Source organism: Phyllobates terribilis, unplaced genomic scaffold (genome assembly GCF_046119375.1).
Source record: "Phyllobates terribilis strain yellow unplaced genomic scaffold, ASM4611937v1 Scaffold_3__8_contigs__length_932513732, whole genome shotgun sequence".
In the NCBI taxonomy this organism is placed as follows: domain Eukaryota; kingdom Metazoa; phylum Chordata; class Amphibia; order Anura; family Dendrobatidae; genus Phyllobates; species Phyllobates terribilis.
The window spans coordinates 705,897,887-705,920,622 of NW_027362763.1; the positions used below are offsets into that span (position 1 = coordinate 705,897,887).

Here is a 22,736-nt window from a genome sequence, read left to right on the forward strand (position 1 = left end):
CAAAATCTTGTAGAAAGTCTTCCCAGAAGAGCGGGAGCTGTAATGGCTGCATATTATTGTCTATAGATGTAGAATGGAAGGTCAGAAATGCTCCTGTAGGTGTAATGTGGAGGGGGCACTTACTTTACCATATAGTGCATTTAAAGGGGTAGTGCAGGAATTTACATTACAGCGGAAATGACAATATTCAATACTCGCGCGTCACAACTGCTGCTGTGTACGAGCTGGGACCTCAGGAACATCAGCCATGGATGGGGGAGGCAGGTTTTTTTTTCTCATCTGTGTAAAGCCTCATTCACATGTCAGTATTTTTGATCAGTATTTCATCAGTATTTGTATGCCAAAACCAGGAGTGTTTCCAAAATACAGAACAGGTGTCAACTTTTCAATTATATATATTTTTTTATGTAAGTTCCACTCCTGGATTTGACATATAAAGACAGATGCAAAAAAAACTAAAGGCCTCATTCACACATCCATATTTAAACACATTCGTGAAATAATGGTACCGGTGTCAACACTGTGTCTGTTTTTACCATCAGTGGTTTTTACAGATGGATAAAGAAAGAAATAAGACAAAGCTTCTCCTATACTTTGCAATATTACATATGTACAGCACACGGATTATACACTGATGGCCTCCGTGCGCTGGACGTGTTTTTAACGGATCCATAGACTTATATTGGCTCTTTTCATCTGTGATACCGGAAAAAAAATGGACACATGTACGTGAGTTTTGAACAAACACACGGTCCGTGAAAAGCAGCATAAATTAGAATGGTTACATGTTGTATCAGTGAAAAACAACAACAATTTCATGCCATATTTTTTGCAGCTCCTGCAAATTTTTGCCGGTGGCGCACAACAGTTTAAAGTTGCATCCAATTCATTAAGTGACACCCGATTAATTAATGTGCCGCATCTTACTCCTGCGCTCCCATCATTAAGACTGGAGTACAAAACACAAGTCTTGATGAATCGGGGCCATTTTACCTGCCAGAATCCGCGGCTTTTCTTTTGATTTTTCCAGCTTGGCCCAACATGACAACTTTTCGGCAGTTCACACACAGTTTTTATTTGCAGCAGGTCGTTTGTTTCAAAGACGTTTGAAAGACTCTTTTTTTATTCATTTCTATTGTAAAAGTTTTGAGAACTTTTTCCACTTAAAGTTTTAATGTGGATTTTCCTTAAGTGTATTTGGGCTAAAAATAATTTTTGCAATGGGGTTTTTATTAAAAATGTTACACCGTTTGCCTTTTACAGGTTCTATGTTACACTTCACATCCAATTTTGTTGTGATCTGCTGTCATGAATCAGCTGAGAGGAGCTCAGAAAAAGACAGATAAAAGAGTTGCAAACTCCCATCATTGAATCAGAGTGAGCTCATTTTGACGGAAAACTTTATAACTCTTAGCTGTCTTTTTTTTCGAAGTTCCTTACAGCTGATATATGATCACAGACTACATCAAAGCAGAACTTTGATGTGGTCATAAATCAACCGAATAGCTCAGAAAAATACAAATAAAACAGACTCTGACTTCATAAGGAGCTCACTGACAGATTCTCAGAAAACTCATTCCGCAACAAGCAAAGTGCATGGAAAGATACAACCAAAGACTGCGAAATTGTAAATCAAATCCAAAAATTATTGTTTTTTCATCCTCAAATACATTGATTTTAGTAAAAAATATTCCACAAGGGGTCCACTATAACCTTTAATATTTAGTGACACCTTTGGTTCCCTGATACAGAATTGATTTTGTAGACTTGTCTCCGTCACCAGTAACTACCGCCTCATAATTGAAGAAAACGCCAAACATTACTTAAAAAAAGTATTTTTATTTCTGTACGACGTGCAGCAATCTGGGGAACAGTCTTAAGGCGTTCTTAGTAGTAACATTAATAACTTCTTCTAGTGAGATTCCTTTCACCTTGGCAATGTAATCCGCAGCATACGTGATGTTCTTTGGTTCATTTCTAACCTAAAAAGTGGAAATTATGTTTATTTTTGCCCTGATTTTGTGTCATAGAACATGCAAATGTGAACACATCTTAAAGTTTCCAAAGTTTTTCTAAAAGGCCAAGCTCACAAACTTTTCATTCCATTCCCACAAAAAAAAAATGTTTTTTTTAGATGGTCCTCGTGGTTTAGAACAACTTGATCTAATGTTATAAACAATCTGCCAATCACTTCATTTATAAATTATCTTATCCCTGAAAAATCACTACAAACGTTTTGGCCACTAGGTGTCTCCCTTCTATGTAACTTGTTGTCCCCCTGCCTGTTGTAAAGTGTAATCCGTCCAGAAGACTGGATGGATTACAGGAATTGGGAGACAGGAGAAAAGGAGCAGAGAGGCAATATAAACTAGCAACAGAAAGGATCATCTCCCGGAAAATAGAAAATTAGGAGGCATGTTCCAGCACTACTCCAGCATAAGACATCACATTTAATAATTCCTCCTTAAAAACAAAGAGACGTTCCTAAAAAAAGAAAAAAAAAAAACACTTTTCCAACGTTTTTCCAATCTATTAGAGGGTCTTAAGTCATATGGGTTGGAAAAGCATTGGTCAAGCTGTCCCCCTTTTTTAGAAACTCTGTTGTAAAATGAGGAATTATTAAGTGTGATGTTTTATGTATTAGTTTTGCTGGGATATCCCCCCTAGTTTTCTATTAGTCAAACCTATGTACAGTAGAAATAAGCTTTTAGTTCAAGTCCATTGGAAAGCACAATGCTGAGAAGTGAGAGAAAATAAGTTCCAGCACCTATAGTGCTGGCAGGATGCTGATGAAAATTTATCACTGGTTGAAAAGGAGCGAATTGCAAGATACATATCATGGGCAGTTCCTGCACATATTAGACTGGCATATTCACCAAAAGCAGTTTTATCTTTTACTGGGGGATGAGAAAGACAATGCTTTTCTACATGATCCTGGAAGGGTTAAGCTCTCCAGTTATTAGACACGTCTCTGTGGTCACTGCATTGTTTATATTGTTGATGGAGATAATCCAGACTGCTTTATATTGTTTTGCAAGTCAAAATAACCACAAGGAAATAATAGTTATTCTGCAGTAATGAAAAATCAGAAGCCGAGACATGTAAAAAAGTAGACGAATGCTTATAGAAACAAGGCAAAGCCATCAGAAATTATAGTAAACAATAGCTACAAAAGTTTTTTGGGGCGAGCAATGGCAAAGGTTACAGTGAAGGGAAGGGAGGAGGTGAGCTGTGACATCTACTGTATAAAGAGGTGTTATCAGTCACGGTACAGGAGGAGGAGGTGAGCTGTGATATCACCTATTGTGAATGGTGGGTCTTGTGTTATCTACTGTATATAGATGTGTTACTAGTCATTGTACAGAAGGAGGAGAAGGTGAGCTGTGACATCACCTATTGTGAATGGTGGATCCTGTGATATCTACTGTATATAGAGGTGTTATCAGTCATTGTACAGGAGGAGGAGGTGAGCTGTGACATCACCTATTGTGAATAGTGGATCGTATGTTACCTACTGTATATAGAGTATATATGGCACCAATAGCCCCTTCCATACCTGCTTTTCTGGTCCTAGGGCGGGGGAGTCTGTTTCCAAGCAGATGTTCTCTAGCGGAAGCTGCTTCACAAGTTTCTGCTTCTTAAACAAATTAGAAATAAATGACGTATAATACTGATGGCGGCTGTTCTACAAGTTATGTCCTTTACAAGTAGTATAAACTAGAGGAACATCAGACTGGAACAAATAGTTTCTGATTTTTACTGTATTATTCATTAGCAGTGATCCTGCATTACAGTCTGTGTTAAAGTCCAAGTCTGTATTTAGCATACTGCAGGCTTCAGAGCTGAAATCTACCAGCTGGACTGCTGCAGCCTTGCAGATGGTGGAGTTGTGTTTTCCCGCTAAAGGCCTAAGCTGCGCAGTGTCCTTATCTGAAGAAGATGATTTCCTAATCACTCGGGCTAAGGGCCGCCTGGCGCTGGACCGGCAGACTTTTAACCTATGTCAAGTAAGTTTCAGTAACCTTGAACTAAAATAACTTCCTAATGCAAGCTGCAGAATTGTGAAAACAGCTCTGGAGTATAATATAAGCAGAAAGTCTAGTGTGATGAATCACGTTTTCTGTTCCATCATGTGGACGGCCTGATGCGCGTGCGTCACTTACCCGGAGTAGAGATGGCATCAGGATTCACTATGGGAAGAAGGACGCAATGATGTGGGCAATGCTCTGGCACCATGTGGATAGTTAATGCTGCAAAAACCAAGTACCAATGCCCCTGCTACACTCCAATTTGGATTGTAGTCTAGTAATAACAGATGGCAGCCATGCTCCAAAACTAAAGAGCCACTCTCCTCTTACTATACCTGCTCACTCCTGATGATAGATGGGGGAATGGAAAAGAAGTATCCAGCTTTAACCCCTTCCATAGCCACCGATGGCTTACCATCAAATGCATGGAGGAGGACACATTCAGCACCTGAAAAATGAAATAGGACGTTAGAAGTCAACCCTTATAAGAAGACCGTAGGAGCCATTGTCTAATCCCCCCCCCAATCCCTAAGAAACTGGATTCCAACATTGTAATTATTACAAAGTTAGTGCCCTTTTCCTGCCTTAAAGGGGTTATCCAGGACTATTTTTTTTCTTTACTATGGGTCTAAAAACTAACAGGCAAACATACACAACTACCTGCCTGTTCTATGCGACGCCGGCACAGAGAAGTCACCGACCACTCCTGCCGGGCTTCCGCTGACGTCAAGTTGACAGAGCAGATGCTTCTCTTTTGCTCTGCTGTCGACGGGGCGTGACTCCCGACATCATGTTGATTGACAGCCGGCTCCCAGCAGTTATGCAGCGGGGAGCCGGCTGTCAATCAGCATGACATCAGCAGTCAAGCTCCGTCAACAGAGCAGATCAAAAGAGAAGCATCTGCTCTGTCAACATGACGTCAGCGGAAGCCGCTGAATTGTCGGCAGAAGCGATTTGTGACTGCGGAGATCGGCACCGGGCACATCAGGCAAGTAGTTATCAATTACCTGCTTTTTAGTCCTTAGGCTCGTAGTAAAAAAGTTAAATAGTATTGGATATCCCCTTTAAGAGACAAAAACAAAATAGGTATGGCTCATTTCATTCAACTGGCAATTATCTTTTCCTAATATACACTCATTCTGCCCCTGCTTTCTACTAATTTAGGATGGACCGGTGCCGATAAAGACAGTGCTGAGTGCACCCCGTAGCAGAGAACATGCAGGGGAGGCATGGCTCTCCTATCCACAGCGCTCCCCATGGCTCTCCTATCCACAGCGCTCCCCATGGCTCTCCTATCCACAGCGCTCCCCATGGCTCTCCTATCCACAGCGCTCCCCATGGCTCTCCTATCCACAGCGCTCCCCATGGCTCTCCTATCCACAGCGCTCCCCATGGCTCTCCTATCCACAGCGCTCCCCATGGCTCTCCTATCCACAGCGCTCCCCATGGCTCTCCTATCCACAGCGCTCCCCATGGCTCTCCTATCCACAGCGCTCCCCATGGCTCTCCTATCCACAGCGCTCCCCATGGCTCTCCTATCCACAGCGCTCCCCATGGCTCTCCTATCCACAGCGCTCCCCATGGCTCTCCTATCCACAGCGCTCCCCATGGCTCTCCTATCCACAGCGCTCCCCATGGCTCTCCTATCCACAGCGCTCCCCATGGCTCTCCTATCTACAGCGCTCCCCATGCTTTCCTATCCACAGCGCTCCCCATGGCTCTCCTATCCACAGCGCTCCCCATGGCTCTCCTATCCACAGCGCTCCCCATGGCTCTCCTATCCACAGCGCTCCCCATGGCTCTCCTATCCACAGCGCTCCCCATGGCTCTCCTATCCACAGCGCTCCCCATGGCTCTCCTATCCACAGCGCTCCCCATGGCTCTCCTATCCACAGCGCTCCCCATGGCTCTCCTATCCACAGCGCTCCCCATGGCTCTCCTATCCACAGCGCTCCCCATGGCTCTCCTATCCACAGCGCTCCCCATGGCTCTCCTATCCACAGCGCTCCCCATGGCTCTCCTATCCACAGCGCTCCCCATGGCTCTCCTATCCACAGCGCTCCCCATGGCTCTCCTATCCACAGCGCTCCCCATGGCTCTCCTATCCACAGCGCTCCCCATGGCTCTCCTATCCACAGCGCTCCCCATGGCTCTCCTATCCACAGCGCTCCCCATGGCTCTCCTATCCACAGCGCTCCCCATGGCTCTCCTATCCACAGCGCTCCCCATGGCTCTCCTATCCACAGCGCTCCCCATGGCTCTAGAGCTGCAATTTGGGAGAAAAAGATGGAGCATTGATGTCAAAGAGGCAGCACCCTAAGGAAAGACATTAGGTATAGAAGTAAATAGTCACATTTACAATGAGGAGGAGGTGGAGGGCCCCATTAATATTTGTTAATTATGTTACCTTGCTCCTTTAAAAGGTTAATAGTTGGTCTTCCAGCTGAACGGGAGTGAACATTTCTGCAAAGTAATAAAAGAAATAACACTTAAAACAAATTTAAAAAAAGTTCAGATTACTATCAGACACAATAATGAATAATTTCCAGCTGCAAAGTTTATAAAGTGATTGCAAAAGCATAAAATAACCGATAGGATGTCATGCACGTGCCTGGGCTCCATAGGAACACAAAGATGAGGGTAATGGTGGTCTTCAACAGCCCCTTCGCTCTCTTGGAATCCTGCGATCACTTTGGGTTGAGAAAGATGGGCGCCTGAACAGAACGCTCCAATTAATGGCCACTGTCAGAGATTGACAGCAGCATGGAAGTGGTCAGACAGCTCTGGTCGATGCTGTTAGAAGCATGTGCTGGCTGTAAAACACAGCCGGCACCTGCCCTGTATAATAAGGGCTCAGTCCTCAGATCAATGATGTAAGATTATGGGAAGGGATTAAAGGGATTGTCCAGAATTAGAAAAACATTATCATTTGTTTCTGAAATTCAAGCAACACTTGTGGGGTGCAGTTTTTGGAAGAAAGGAGCATGGTTCTCCAATCCTGGACAGCCTCTTTAAAGGGTTATCTCCAATATCAAATTATGCCTTAACCATGGGATAGAGTATAATTTACTGATCGCTGGGACTACCAGCAATTTAAAAAAACCAGGCCCCATTTTGGATAGAGGAGAAGAGCACATGCTCGACCTCCGGTCCATTCACTGTCTTACAAGACAAGCACAGGTCAGACCACCAAAGATCTTCCCAATTTCGGAATAACCCGTTAAGTTCTGGATGCCTGCAGTTGCCACTAACAAGAGGAGTCTTAAGGGCTTTCTGTATATTGCCAAGTTCCATATATACACAGCATGCACCTATTTCTGTCTGGAAGGAGAAATATGAATAGGATTTATAGAAAATCCCACCCAAACGTTTATGAAATATTTAATATTAATATAAAGGGAAATTAAAGCTGTTAATCGCCAGAAATGAATGACGCTATTGTGCTGGGCTCTCACAGGGGCAGGCCGAGCCGCTTGGCCAGCTGAATCTGTCCGATGAACACTTGACGTTGCTCTTCTTTCTGATCGTCCGTGTTTGCGATCCGTGGAGTGAAATCTAAACCCACCTGAGAAGAAAACAGGACAAAATAATATTCCGAAACTTAAAAATTACTGATGCCACATATAACCATATGGTAAAAGATATAAGTGATATCGAGAAAACCAACGTATCAAAACTGTCAGCGTGAGAGACATCAACGGAGAAGGATTCGCAGAAATAAAACTTTCCTCATTTAGGTAGATTTCCCTTTGAACTCATTAAAAAGGTTTTCTAAGCAATGAAGAAGGATTCTGATAGAAGCTGAAGCTTTGTGCTTCTGACACAGAGCTCCAAATCCCCTGCACAGACATCGAATTAATGTGTATCTGTCCAATCATCCAAAACCAGAGTAAAAGCACAACTTTGCTGCCCTCATACCTCACAAAAAAGTTATAACTGCTTTCGCCCCGATTCTCAAGCTCTGTAACTTGTCATCCACTTTTTTTTTTTTTTTATTTGAGTGGGCAGTTCATCTTAATCAGCATTCTGCCAGCACTAGAGGTACAAGAACTTACTTTCCCCTACCTCCCAGTATGCATTGCCCCAGGCACTGTCCAATGCTTTGCCTGGCCTGAACTGAAAACTTGACTCTCTGGTATGAGTTGGACAGACAGGAGAGCGAAAGCTGAGAGGCAAAGACCTGCCCCCACTTCCTGTAGGGAGGCAAAGACCAGCCCCCACTTCCTATAGCTTCCTATAGGGAGGCAAAGACCTGCCCCCACTTCCTATTGGGATACAAAGACCAGCCACCACTTCCAGTAGTCCATCTGAGTGTTTCAGCTGCTAGAGATGGAACATAGTGGCCAGCACTTTGCAATGACTTTTCAGGGATAAGAAATCATAATAATTTATAAATAAAATGATTTGCATGTTTTCCGTTTATCACATGAGATCAAGTACAACATCATACACAAGAACAAGTGTACAATAGTGCAACAATATACATTACCTCTCCAATAGCCACCAAGTTATCTCTGTACTGTTCTATCAAAGGCAGAGCATCATTTAAATCCTGCAAGATATACACAGGGCAAATTAACAACAGATATATATATATATATATATATATATACACACACACACACACACACACACACACACACACACACACACACACACACACACACACACACACACACACACACACAGTACAGACCAAAAGTTTGGACACACCTTCTCATTTAAAGATTTTTCTGTATTTTCATGACTTTGAAAATTGTACATTCACACTGAAGGCATCAAAACTATGAATTAACACATGTGGAATTATATACTTAACAAAAAAGTGTGAAACAACTGAAAATATGTCTTATATTGTAGGTCAGGGGTCCTCAAACTACGGCCCCCGGGCCACATGCGGCTCGCGGAGGACTTTTATCCGGCCCGCCGGGCTATGCGCGGAGGAGAGGGGAGCGGTGTCAGCGCCCGCCCTTCCCCCCGCTTGCTCAGGGCCCCGGCAGGCGGATACTTACCTCTCCCCGTGCCTCTGCAGATCCGCTGTCTTCCGTGCTCTGCGCTTCCTGTGACGTCTCAGGTCAGAGGGTGCGGTGACGTCTTTACACCGCGCCCTCCCGAGTGCCGTCACAGGCAGCGCAGAGCGGGACGACGCCGCCGCGACGCTGGAGTCCAGAGCAGCGGCAGCAAGTGAGGTGAGTATTGGAGTTTTTTTTTTTTTTTTTTAATGTATGGAGGCATAGGTCATTATATGGGGGGGTGACATCCTGCAAGGGGTATAATATGCGGGGGTGACATCCTGCATGGGGCATGATATGGGGAGTGATATCCTGCATGGGGCATTATATGGAGGGGGGTGACATGTTGCATGGGGCATTATATGGGGGGGTGACATGCTGCATGGGGCATTATAAAGACAGGGGAGTGATATCCTGCATGGGGCATTATATGGGGTGCGGTGACATGCTGCATGGGGCATTATATGGGGGGGTGACATCCTGCATGGGGCATTATAAAGACAGGGGAGTGATATGCTGCATGGGGCATTATATGGGGTGCGGTGACATGCTGCATGGGGCATTATATGGGGGGGTGACATGCTGCATGGGGCATTATAAAGACAGGGGAGTGATATCCTGCATGGGGCATTATATGGGGTGCGGTGACATGCTGCATGGGGCATTATATGGGGGGGGGTGACATGCTGCATGGGGCATTATATGGGGGGGTGACATGCTGCATGGGGCATTATAAAGACAAGGGAGTGATATCCTGCATGGGGCATTATATGGGGGGTGACATCCTGCATGGGGCATTATATGGGGGGTGACATCCTGAATGGGGCATTATATGGGGGGGGGGGGAAGGGACATCCTGCATGGGGCATAATATGGGGGGGGGTGACATGCTGCATGGGGAATAATATGGGGGGGTGACATGCTGCATAGGGCATAATATGGGGGGGGGGCGACATGCTGCATGGGGCATTATATGGGGGGTGGCATCCAGCATGGGGCATTATAAGGGGTGGAACAGCCTGCATATGGCATTATAAGGGGGAAACAGCCTGCCTATTGGGAAGATTTACCTGCCCATTGAGGACCTATGCTGCCTATTGGGGATATTTACCTGCCTATTGGGGACATTTACCTGCCTATTGGGGATATTTACCAGCCTATTGAGGACCGATGCTGCCTATTGGGGACATTTACCTGCCTATTGAGGACCTATGCTGCCTATTGGGTACAGTTAGCTACCTATTGAAATACCGGTTGATTTAACTTTACTTGTTCTTCATTTTAAATATTGTATTTGTTCCTGTATTGTTTTTTTTACTACAAAATAAGATATGTGCAGTGTGCATAGGAATTTGTTCATAGTTTTTTTAAAAAAACTATATTCCGGCCCTCCAATGGTCTGAGGGACCGTGAACTGGCCCCCTGTTTAAAAAGTTTGAGGACCCCTGTTCTAGGTTCTTCAAAGTAGCCACCTTTTGCTTTGGCATTCTCTTGATGAGCTTCAAGAGGTAGTCACCGGAAATGGTTTTCCCTTCACAGGTGTGCCCTGTCAGGTTTAATAAGTGGGATTTCTTGCCTTATAAATGGGGTTGGGACCATCAGTTGTGTTGTGCAGAAGTCTGGTGGATACACAGCTGATAGTCCTACTGAATAGACTGTTAGAATTTGTATTATGGCAAGAAAAAAGCAGCTAAGTAAAGAAAAACGAGTGGCCATCATTACTTTAAGAAATGAAGGTCAGTCAGTTCGAAAAATTGGGAAAACTTTGAATGTGTCCCCAAGTGCAGTTGCAAAAACCGTCACGCGCTACAAAGAACCAGGCTCACATGAGGACCGCCCTCATCTGTACTGTATATATGTCGTGACACTGAATTATTGTACATATCCAGGGCAAACCTTTATTTATTTTATGTACCAACAACCCCATATGCTTTTCTGGGAAAATGTATGTCCCGAATAATCTCCTCTCCCAACCCCCTTTTTTTCTAGTTTTATCTTGGTATATTAATAAAAATTACATTTTATATTCATTATGTCTAGTGTTTATTCACTTTTTCTCTGAGTAGGATTTGTCTACTTAGATTACAGACACACACAATGGTGCAACAGAGGCCAAGATATACAATGCATGTCAGTACATAGTGCAGTAGTAGTGTTGCACTGTTGCACCATTGCCGCTACAGAAGAAATCAATGATTTGTTTTGTTCTTGCAATTTTTTGGGTAGAGAAATGTAATTTCAGTAACAGTTAATAACCAGATTTATATCCTTTGATTCCATCTTACCTGAAGTGTGGCACTGTGTTGCTGTTCTGGATTTGAGGCCTGTACAGGGTGCACTCCGAGACACGGGAAAACCAGCTGTGGATACCTGAGCGTGCCCGATACATGGTGTTATTAGCCATCCCACACAGCCCATAGACCAGGTCACGTGTACATCATTATCATTCACTCACCGCCTAGAAAGATTCATTACTTTTTCAAACTCTGCTGAATGTTCTGCGACGGCGACCAGAGCCCGGACACCGACCTAAAATGGACCAGTATCGCATAAGGGTAAAGTAAGCGCAAAATCGTAAATGGAAGGACAAGCGGCTACAAGGAACAAAACAAAGAAAATCCCCTTTCCAAAGAAAAAAAAAGTCAGTAATAATTCTTAAAAGGGAACCTGTCATCTGATTCATGGTACCCAGATCAAGGACTGCATGAACCAGAGCCTGGCTGCCGAGTACACTCTTCTCTGAAATGCTCTGGAGAAGTAAGACTAGTCCAGCACTGTACCCGGTCGGTTCTTCCCTTCGCAGCTAGAGGTGATTGACAGGTCTCTTCTATAGCGAGAGATCTGTGCATTCTTCCTTTTCTATACAGAGGATTTTTCAACAGTTTCATTATCATCACAGACAGGATTGCATTGACTGATAACATCTCTATTTACAGGAGAAAAAACTCTTTAAAAATCAGATCAAAACTTACCGCTCTGGCTTCATCCAAGACAAGATCGATGTCCTGCAAGTGATGAAGAATGAAATAACATACAATAATCAATACAGGGGGAAAAGTTGGGAACGACCTCAATTTGTTTTTCAAACTTTATTGATAATTTTGCTAGATGGCTTCCCAGCAATAAGTGTTCAGTCCCTCTGCAGCACTTTCTCCCTCTGCCCTGCAGTATGGCGCTTTCCCCTTCGGCCCAGAAATACGGCACTTGCCTCACTCTGCCCTACATTACGGCGCTTTCCCTTTCTGCCCTGTAGGATGTAGTTTTCCTCTGCATCAGAGCATCCATAACCACGAGCTTGAACAGTGTCAATACTCTGACAACCCTTGCGCGCTACACCTCACTAGCAAACAACCCTGACAACATCCAAAGACATGGCACAGAGATAAGGAGGAACAACTAAATTACAACGGAGGTGGATAATGTTCATTTTCTTCCTTAAATGCATGTATTTGGGGCAAAAAAATCATTTCTGAAAGTGGGATTCATTAAAACGTTTGCAGTTTGCCTTCCACAGCATTTATTTATCAGGGGATCTGTCAGTGAGCCCGCATTGATGGTCTGAAAGAGGGTTTGTAACTCTCTTATCTTACTTTTTCTGAGCTCCTCAAAGAGACTGTAAATATCAGACGGAGCAAAATTTTTAATTAGACCCAATTGCAAAAATTATTTTTAGCCCCAAATACAACCGATTTAGTAAGAAAATAAATGTCCCCAAAGGTGCACAACCCCAATACCACCCCTCTATTGTGCAGTGGCCCCAAGGTGCCACCATACTATATTTTCCAGCACAGGAAGCACCAGCTGCAGTCTGACACACTGCAGAGATTTCACAACTACATAAAACATGACATTTGGTTCCAATCCTCTTACATGGCTGAACTCTGCCGCAGACAGGTGACAGTGACAGTCCACAAACCCCCTGCTCCAGTCCATGACTGCCTACAAGCACAGCAGGCTCCAGGACCGCAACACGCATGCGCAGCTGCACTGTCAGTCAATCTCCGCCATCTTTGTACACCTCGTTCTAATACAAAACGAAAGAAAAATGATATTTTTAAAAGAATCATAATTAAATAAAGACCCTATTTTCAGTATATGACTGAATATGAGGAAAAAATATAAATTTAGGAAACCTAACAAGGCCGCTTTGGGAGTACTAAGATGACGTTGACACATCCGTTATACGGAATTCGAGACAGTGTGGTTTTATTTTGCTTCTGTGTATAGGGAAATGGTCGTGATGATGGTTTCTGAGGTAAAATATGCTGTAATTCAAACGATAGACATCCTCTATCCTGGTTTAGTAATGCGGAACTAATGTTCGAGCTGCTTAGTTCCCCATCGGGAAAGGTTTGGCTGGGGAACACTTCCGGCGCCCACTTCCGGAATTTTGAAAATGGCGGCAAATGTTGATAGTCCGAATCGGAGAAGTTTACGGCTGCAGGGACAAAGTCATGAGACTGTGACACCAGATTCCCGGGGCCCTAAGGGGCCCAGCAATGGCCGCCGGACATCAAGCCCCAGAACTCGGCTTTCTGGTGGTAAACTGAATGATTCAGAGTCTTTGAGGAGGTCCAAGGGACAGAAAGTGGAGGACCTCGCTAATAACAGCAGTGCTGGAGCTAAGGGGAATCCATCAGCAGGGAGCACTGAGGTTTGGACATCAGGAGAGGACCGAGGGCGAAGTTCTGATGACAAATCCCATAAGAAAACCGTAAAGACGAGAAGAAGTGGAGAGGATGGCCCGGACGATGGCCGACTGGAGCGTAAGGACGGAGGAGCGGCCCCTGCTGTGGTGGGTAACACTGACGTCACATAATAATAACTCTGGAAAGCTTTTCTTACATTCTGCATTGTTCTGTTCCTCTGTTGTTCCTCCTGGAAATGTATCCTGGACCTCCTTAGTGGATCAGGAGTCAACAACCTGCAGCGCTCCACCCATGGTGACGTTACGTGTCCCAGGCATGCTGAGGGTTGTAGTTGTACTACAGCTGGGTGTGGAAGGACGCCCGACAGACGGTGCAGGAATACGCAGCAATGACGAGGGCGATGGTAACATCAGGTGGTCAATTTATATTCATATTATATATATTTCCAGGAGGAATAACTGAGGGACGGCACAATACAGTGCTCTAAGGCATAGATTGCCTGACAGCGGATTTGAGCGGTGACCTGGATGTGTGGCATGGCGGAGACACGTTAGAAAGATGGATGGGTCTGCGGGAGAAGACCCCCTAATTATTGCAAGGCTCAAGTGATAGGGATAATTTACTGATCGCTGGGACCCCCAGTGATCTCAGGAACTGGCCTCTGCTCCACTCATTGTCTATGGGACTGGAGCGCTGAACTCGGCTGCATCTGGCAGTCCCATAGACAATCAATGGAGCGGAGGATGTACATTCAAGACGAGGCTGCAGAGACCGGTTCCACGGGATCACTGGGGGTCTCAGGTGCACCCCCCTTTTGGGACTACCCCTTTAAATGTTCAGTGCTGTGTTTAAGCCTTCAGACTTTCCATGAGCTCATGCATTTCTCCCAGAGCAGCGTTGGGCACAGCAATCAGGTCATCATTTCACCCCCTTTTCCCTCAGTGATCGAGTCTTATACGTCACTGTGATGTCAAATGTTTTATAAGATGAGCTGCACAGGAAGTGTTGGCATGGGGACGTAGGAGCAGAGATGTTGCAGTCTCTACCTTGAGGCATATAATATGAAAGGGGTCTTCTGTTTTCATAAACAACTGGGCTACTGCTCTAAAGTAACAGATAAGCGTACTTATCTTGTGGACGCCCCTGTCACTCCAGTATCATCTCTCCTCTGCTCTCTGCCTCTCTTTAATGACAGGCTGCAGCGGTAATGTCCTGTCTATAACATGTGACCACTGCAGCCAATCACAGAGTTACTTACCCTCCCTGGGTCCAGCACCAGCTGTCTGCCTGACGCCACCGCAGTCTTTTTTCAGCAGCGTTGACTACGCTGCAGCCATATCAGTGAGTTCAGCCTCAGTGATCTGGCACTGGACCTGGGGAGGGTAAGTAATATTTGTTTAAAGAAGAAAGTTTTCTGAAAGGGGACAACCTTATTAACCCCTTCTGTAGAGCTGATCTGTGCGTTTCTGCCTTCGGTGATTTCTGTGTAACTGACTGATGTATGCCTATACACTGACGTATATTAGGGAATGCTAAAGAGAATATTTTATCTTTGCCATTATAGGCTAAGCAAGAAAGAAATGATGCGGGAGAAGCCGGGTGCTGCCGGGAGAGCGAAGAAAAAGGTAAAAAGACTGAGGATCTCACCCATGAAGTAAGAGCATCCTGCAGCCCAATCAAGATGACAAAAGGGGAGAAATTAGGACCCGCTATGGACAGGATCAGAACTGATGTGGAAGTGGCTGGGCCCTCGGGTGTGGATTCACTAGCCAGCAAGGAGAGTGCCAGGTCTTCACGGGGCAATGATAACGCAAACGCTTCTAGAAGTCCATCCACGCGTCCCCTATGTGCTACCAAGAGCCCTGATCAGGGAACTTCTGCCACTGCTCCCCTGAGAGACAGTAGGGTGCGCTGCGCCTCCAAGCATTTGTTACAGGAGATGCTGGGGATGTGCACTGAATTCAGCAAAGAAATTCTGCAGAGTCAGAATTACCTGAACCCGGAGCAGAAGCAGCAGGAGCACAGGAACTTTATCTTGGTAAGGACAACACCTTTAAGTCTTGTTATTCACATGTAACCTTGTAGATTTTATTTAAAAAAAAAAAAAAAAAAAAAAAAAGCGATCCGGTGCCAACGATCTGACTGTCTCCCAGACTTTTGTTTAAGCCTGTGGCCAGTCACGTGTAGTATTACGGGATGTAATGGCTTCCATCACTGTCTGGTGATGCCGGTAGTATGGGATGTGATTGCTGAGGCCACTGATTGTCTGCAGTGCTCAATTACTAGCATCTTTTGGACAGACTATGGGGACTGCAGGAACATCAGAAATGAGTAGTGTTTAGTTGGTTGTTTTATATCATTCGCAGGGTGTTGTGTATTGAGTTGGACATCCCTTTAAATTGGCCCTGCCTTAAATGGAGAATGAAAATTATCTCACTAGTGGCGGTGACTAAATGCAGCTACTCTGTATAATAATGTCACCAGGTCAGACACTCAGCTACAACTGTTTCGGGTTGTTTCTTCCTCATCAGCGCAGAGCAGGATTTGGCTGGCTGAATCTACCTCTACTAGCAAGCATTGACAATAAATATTAATTATGTACCTGGTCTCCTTAGGAGGAGCTAAGCCCCCCATATCACCAAAGCTGCAAGAAGGACAGCCAAACCCTGCTCTGCGCTGATGAGGAGCAAGGACCTATGCGTCTTAGCTAATGTACCTGGTCATGTTGCAAGGCTTGTGAAGAGATCAGACACTGACCTAGAGGGTAGCATCCTCCGGTAGGTGGTACTAGCTAGAGATCTTTCTCTTGGACGGGGAAAAAACCCCATATATTTTCGTTTTCTTCTTATGGAGGCAGCAAACTCCAGAAAGCAGAATGTAATGTAGGTACCCGATTGATTATATACCTCACTTGTGACGGGTTCTTGTCTATGATGGCACATGGTGACGTTATGTCCGAGTAAAGGCCCCGTCACACATAACGATATCGCTAGCGAGATCGTTGATACGTCACGGTTTTTGTGACGCAATAGCAATCTTACTAGCGATCTCGTTATGTCTGACAGGTAGCAACGATCAGGCCCATGCTGTGAGATCGCTGATCGTTACAAAGCTTCCTGGACCATTCCTGGGTCGTTGCGCTTCCGCTGGGCAGTGTGCATCGCTGTATTTGACACCTTATCAGCGACCTCGTTAGCGATTCAGAACTGAGACACGTAGGCGTGCATAAATTGGACTTTTCCGCGCCCCTCGTCCCCGATTGGTGGTCGCTACAGCATTCTCATTTTCCGCCGTGCATAAAGAAGGCAACAGAATAGCGATTCCATCCTTTGTTTCTGACCTCGTGCTGGATTGCAGATCCTAGCAGAATTCTCCGGCCTGTTGATGTCCGTTCATTCGACTGAGTCCTGATTTAGCATAATTTTATGCACGCCTTTGTGACACAGTACAGTCCCTATCAAGGTGTGGATCGTTGAAATAGCTGCTGTGTGAAAGCGTCCCAACGACCGCCGAGATCGTTAGTTAGATCTCTGGGGCGGCCGAAATCGTTGGGAAGTTCTGCATGTTTGACAGCTCCCCAGCGATCACGAAACCGTGACGTAATAACGATCTCGCTAGCGATCTCGTTATGTGTGTTGGGGCCTTAAGGCAAAATCTGGTGACAGAGAGACATCATGTCCGTTCCTGCGGGCTGAGCCTATGATGCTTAGTGAAAATGCAGATTTAAGTTGTCCTGTTTCTAAAGGACTTGGCCAAAGAGCTGTGACTGGTTGCAAAATAATTATTCACCAGATGTTTTTTTTGTTTTATCTCCTTTATGATTTAATTATTTCATGTTTGTGGAGCGTCTGAATAGACTTCAAAGTAATGTGTTCATTTGTTCCATTTCAGAACCTCGAAACAACATTTCAGGATAACGTCAGCATTAATGGACAGTCGTGGGACGAAGCCGTGGACAGCGAAACTGGTAAGTAGGATGTATTGCCCTCAAAATGTGAAACTTTACTGCACTGTGTCAGGTAAGGGAAATGTCCCCTACATATTGGTTATGATATGTTTAGAGAAGTAGCGCCACAATATCTGCAATAAGTGGAGTTTATTTCTTACCCTACATTACAATCACTACAGTCCTCAAATCTGTATATGAGTAAGAAGTACCGTATTTTTCGGACTTTAAGATGCACTTTTTTTGTCCAAAATTTTGGAGTAAAGTGTGTGTGGGTGGGGGGGGTGGCGGCGTCCTATAGTCCGAATGTACTATATTATACTGTGGGTGGTGGGGGGAGCGGCAGCGGAGGAGCGGGGCGGAGGAGACAGGAGCCGCCTCCTGCAGCCCACACTGTGCCCCCTGCTAAAGAAAATGAATATTCACTGCTCCCCACGCCCATGGGTACGTGGAGCACTGAATATTCGTTCTCCTTAATAGCGGGCGCACACTGAAGCCGCAGCCGTCAGCTTCTGCAGCAGCTCGGCGGTCACGTGTGCCTGCTATTAAAGAGCATGGATATTCAACACTCCCATGGGCGTGGAGAGTAGTGAATATTCATGTTCTTTAATATCAGGCACACGTGACCGCCGTGCTGCTGCAGGAGCCACTGCTGTGAATACATTGTGCGCCTGCTATTAAGAAGAGTAAAGTCACTACTCCCCACGCCCATAGTCCCGGCATGGGGAGCAGGGACTATTCCGGCAGTTGATCTCACCATGCGAGGGTGCAAGGCAGTGACGTCATGCGCTGCTCACACGGTGAGATCAGCTGCTGGCAACAGAACAGGACGCAGCGCTGGTGCAGAGAGAAGGAAAGTGAGTAGAATTCTTTATTTTTTGTGTGCAGTGGGATGGGGATGCCATGCATACCAGGATATGGATGAGGGGTGCCATGCATACCAGGAAGGGGATGGGGGGGGTGCCATGCATACCAGGGTGGGGGATATTAGCAAAATTGGGGGAATTACCCCTATAACAGTGTTAGCAGCAGACCCCCCTCTTCCATAACAGTGCATCGTGACCACATTTTTTGCTTCAATTTTTTTTTCTCTTCCTCCTCTACAACCTAGGTGCGTCTTATGGAACTGTGCATCCTTATAGTCCGAAAAATACGGTAATAACGATGAGTAGAGGGCTAATGCCGAAACGCCCATTACCGCCAGGACGAGAGGCTTTTGTCTCCAGTTTACATAAAGCAGCAGAGGAGCGTGTGCTCTGCTGCTCCGCTCGTTTTCTTTTGGACTGGTGGAGATAGCTCAGCTACAAGCAGCAATCCACATAATGAATTAATAAAGCACACTTTTAGCTGCCACTGCATTTAAATGGGAGACAGAAATCCCCCATTCTGTGAATCAGTGAAATTTCAGATTGAAGATAATACTGCACATTTTTTGAGAAATATATATAGATATGTTAGATTTTTAGAACAGGGTTCATATAAAGCGGCAAACACCCTATGAGGGGTTATTCCCATCTCAGACTTTTATGTCTGAAACAGATAAAAGTTCATCCAGCTCCAACCACCGGTATCGAAGCTACAGAAGTGGATGAAGGTGGCCGAGCTTTGCTTATTTACCAAAGCTCCCATTTATTTCTATGGGAGTTGCAGAAAGCAGCTGCTGTCGCCTGGCTTCTCAACGTGAACCTTTTTTTAATATAATAATATGTATGTGTGTATGTATATATATATGTATGTGTGTGTATGTATGTGTGTGTGTGTATATATATATATATATATATATATATATATATATATATATATATATATATATATATATATATATATATATATATATATATATATATATATATATATATATATATATACACATACATACACAGTACAGACCAAAAGTTTGGACACACCTCATTTAAAGGTTTTTCTGTATTTTCATGACTTTGAAAATTGTACATTCACACTGAAGGCATCAAAACTATGAATTAACACATGTGGAATTATATACTTAACAAAAAAGTGTGAAACAACTGAAAATATGTCTTATATTCTAGGTTCTTCAAAGTAGCCACCTTTTGCTTTGATGACTGCTTTGCACACTCTTGGCATTCTCTTGATGAGCTTCAAGAGGTAGTCACCGGAAATGGTCTTCCAACAATCTTGAAGGAGTTCCCAGAGATGCTTAGCACTTGTTGGCCCTTTTGCCTTCACTCTGCGGTCCAGCTCACCCCAAACCATCTCGATTGGGTTCAGGTCTGGTGACTGTGGAGGCCAGGTCATCTGGTGTAGCACCCCATCACTCTCCTTCTTGGTCAAATAGCCCTTACACAGCCTGGAGGTGTGTTTGGGGTCATTGTCCTGTTGAAAAATAAATGATGGTCCAACTAAACGCAAACCGGATGGAATAGCATGCCGCTGCAAGATGCTGTGGTAGCCATGCTGGTTCAGTATGCCCTCAATTTTGAATAAATCCCCAACAGTGTCACCAGCAAAGCACCCCCACACCATCACACCTCCTCCTCCATGCTTCACGGTGGGAACCAGGCATGTAGAGTCCATCCGTTCACCTTTTCTGCGTCGCACAAAGACACGGTGGTTGGAACCAAAGATCTCAAATTTGGACTCATCAGACCAAAGCACAGATTTCCACTGGTCTAATGTCCATTCCTTGTGTTCTTTAGCCCAAACAAGTCTCTTCTGCTTGTTGCCTGTCCTTAGCAGTGGTTTCCTAGCAGCTATTTTACCATGAAGGCCTGCTGCACAAAGTCTCCTCTTAACAGTTGTTGTAGAGGTGTGTCTGCTGCTAGAACTCTGTGTGGCATTGACCTGGTCTCTAATCTGAGCTGCTGTTAACCTGCGATTTCTGAGGCTGGTGACTCAGATAAACTTATCCTCAGAAGCACAGGTGACTCTTGGTCTTCCTTTCCTCGGACGGTCCTCATGTGAGCCAGTTTCTTTGTATCGCTTGATGGTTTTTGCAACCGCTTTTGGGGACCCTTTCAAAGTTTTCCCAATTTTTCGCACTGACTGACCTTCATTTCTTAAAGTAATGATGGCCACTCATTTTTCTTTACTTAGCTGCTTTTTTCTTGCCATAATACAAATTCTAACAGTCTATTCAGTAGGACTATCAGCTGTGTATCCACCTGACTTCTGCACAACACAACTGATGGTCCCAACCCCATTTATAAGGCAAGAAATCCCACTTATTAAACCTGACAGGGCACACCTGTGAAGTGAAAACCATTTCCGGTGACTACCTCTTGAAGCTCATCAAGAGATGCCAAGAGTGTGCAAAGCAGTCATCAAAGCAAAAGGTGGCTACTTTGAAGAACCTAGAATATAAGACATATTTTCAGTTGTTTCACACTTTTTTGTTAAGTATATAATTCCACATGTGTTAATTCATAGTTTGATGCCTTCAGTGTGAATGTACAATTTTCATAGTCATGAAAATACAGAAAAATCTTTAAATGAGAAGGTGTGTCCAAACTTTTGGTCTGTACTGTGTGTGTGTGCGCGTGTGCGCGTATGTGTATATATATATATATATATATGTGTGTGTGTATATATGTATATATATATATATATATATTTATATATATTTATATTACAATATACGCTATACGCACACAGTGGAGACTTAATCTGTTGTGTATTTTTTCACCCTTAGAATCTGTTATTAGAATTCTTGAAGACCAACTTGACGACACCATCGTAGAGACCGCATATAAACGAAAACGCTACCCCCAGAAAATATTGCATCAACTTGTAAAAGCGCTGAAAGTTGAAAGGGAAATTTTGGTATGTGGATAACTATGTATTAATTGTTCTTTAAAACAGACCAAGTACTGACTGCCCTATGGGGTCTGACCCCAACAATGAGCTGATCTGATACCTGGGTTACAGTACTCTATTGTTAAATTTTTTGAGGGGGCTCTAATTAATTGAGGAGAGGACCTGTCACACCTTACATATCAGGACTGGGAGGAGGTGGTGGGCTCATTCCTATCTACTCTAGCCAGCTCCAGAGAAATTTTAATGCAGTTTCTTTTTATTCTTGGGGTACATTACACTCCAGTGAGGCTTAGGGCTCACTCACACTGCTGTAGATTCTCTCACGTAAGGGAATTGGGCTGATTGTGCTATTGACACTCGGATCAAACTCTGTCCAAGTTAGATCCGAGTGTGATCCCAGTGTCTCGCATGAGAGAATCACAGCACAGGTGCGGGGAAGATGGAGAATGTAATTTCTCCATCTTCTCCATTGGCTCTGTGCGAGTACATTGGAATGCACTCTGATGACATCTGAGTGCAGTCTGATGTTTCACACTCACCCATAGACTTGTATGGGTGAGTTCGATCTGCGTATCGAATACACTCGCAGCATGCTGCCGAATCGGCATGAGAAAATGAATCGCAGATCTGCACTGCCCCATAGAATAACATTGGGCCGAGTGCTAACCGATAAAACATCAATGAGCACTCGGCTGTGTTATACGGCAGTGTGAGCGAGCCCTTAAAAGAATGAGGTTTTCAACCTCCGATTAATGCTTCCGGGGTCTTATATGGACGCCTTCTGGTCATGTTTCCAGCTTAGTCCAATGTGGTCTGATGTTTTTTGTTTCATGCAAATTTACTTTGATTTTCCAAGAATTTCCCCCCTTTCTCAAGTGATCCTACAAAAGTGCTGGTACAGGGAGCCTATAAACAATAGGTTTTTTTTTTTTTTTTGCCTATTTCTTTTCTATGCACGGAAAGTGATAGTGACGTTGTGGAAGTCAGCTCTTACTCCACCACTTTTACACAGAATTAACCTAGATAACAAGTATGTGCCCAGTTTTATAAAATCTTAAACATTTCCAAGAAGTTTCCCTTACAAATTTGGTCCAACAGTTAGGCTATGTGCCCACGATGGAGAAATGCTCAGGATTTTTTTTCCTGAGCGTTTCTGCATCTCCCTGGCAGAAAAAAACGCATGCGGATTGTACATGCGGATTGTACATGCGGGTTCTCAAGCGATTTTTAGCATCACTTGGAAAGTGCTTGACAACTTGGTCACACTATATAAATCCATGCAACCGACATGGATTTATATAGTCTG

General features: G+C 44.4%; 2 protein-coding genes across 4 annotated transcripts in view; one reads left to right on the forward strand and one right to left on the reverse strand.

The window, feature by feature from the left end:
- Positions 1–1,819: 1,819 nt before the first annotated feature.
- Positions 1,820–13,040, reverse strand: LOC141257441 (putative deoxyribonuclease tatdn3-B). Of its 3 annotated transcripts, none has more exons than XM_073671975.1 (10): positions 12,911–13,040; positions 12,013–12,045; positions 11,496–11,569; positions 11,326–11,410; positions 8,518–8,580; positions 7,484–7,593; positions 6,436–6,491; positions 4,364–4,476; positions 3,557–3,631; positions 1,820–1,982 (listed from the first exon to the last, which is right to left on the reverse strand). In XM_073671975.1, exons 1-10 carry the CDS (start codon positions 12,971–12,973, stop codon positions 1,839–1,841), a joined length of 816 nt encoding a protein of 271 aa, XP_073528076.1. In that variant the 5' UTR covers positions 12,974–13,040; the 3' UTR covers positions 1,820–1,838. The 3 variants fall into 3 exon arrangements, with proteins under 3 accessions (XP_073528076.1, XP_073528074.1, XP_073528073.1); XM_073671973.1 differs by having other exon boundaries at positions 3,557–3,634; XM_073671972.1 differs by having other exon boundaries at positions 3,557–3,637.
- A 228-nt stretch (positions 13,041–13,268) lies between these two features.
- Positions 13,269–22,736, forward strand: part of NSL1 (NSL1 component of MIS12 kinetochore complex) — a 76,968-nt gene continuing 67,500 nt past the window's right edge. The window contains exons 1-4 of the mRNA XM_073671976.1: positions 13,269–13,835; positions 15,254–15,727; positions 17,581–17,656; positions 21,306–21,436. Coding sequence (XP_073528077.1) covers positions 13,437–13,835; positions 15,254–15,727; positions 17,581–17,656; positions 21,306–21,436 — 1,080 coding nt within the window. The 5' untranslated portion in view covers positions 13,269–13,436. The remainder of the gene's footprint in view (positions 13,836–15,253; positions 15,728–17,580; positions 17,657–21,305; positions 21,437–22,736) is intronic.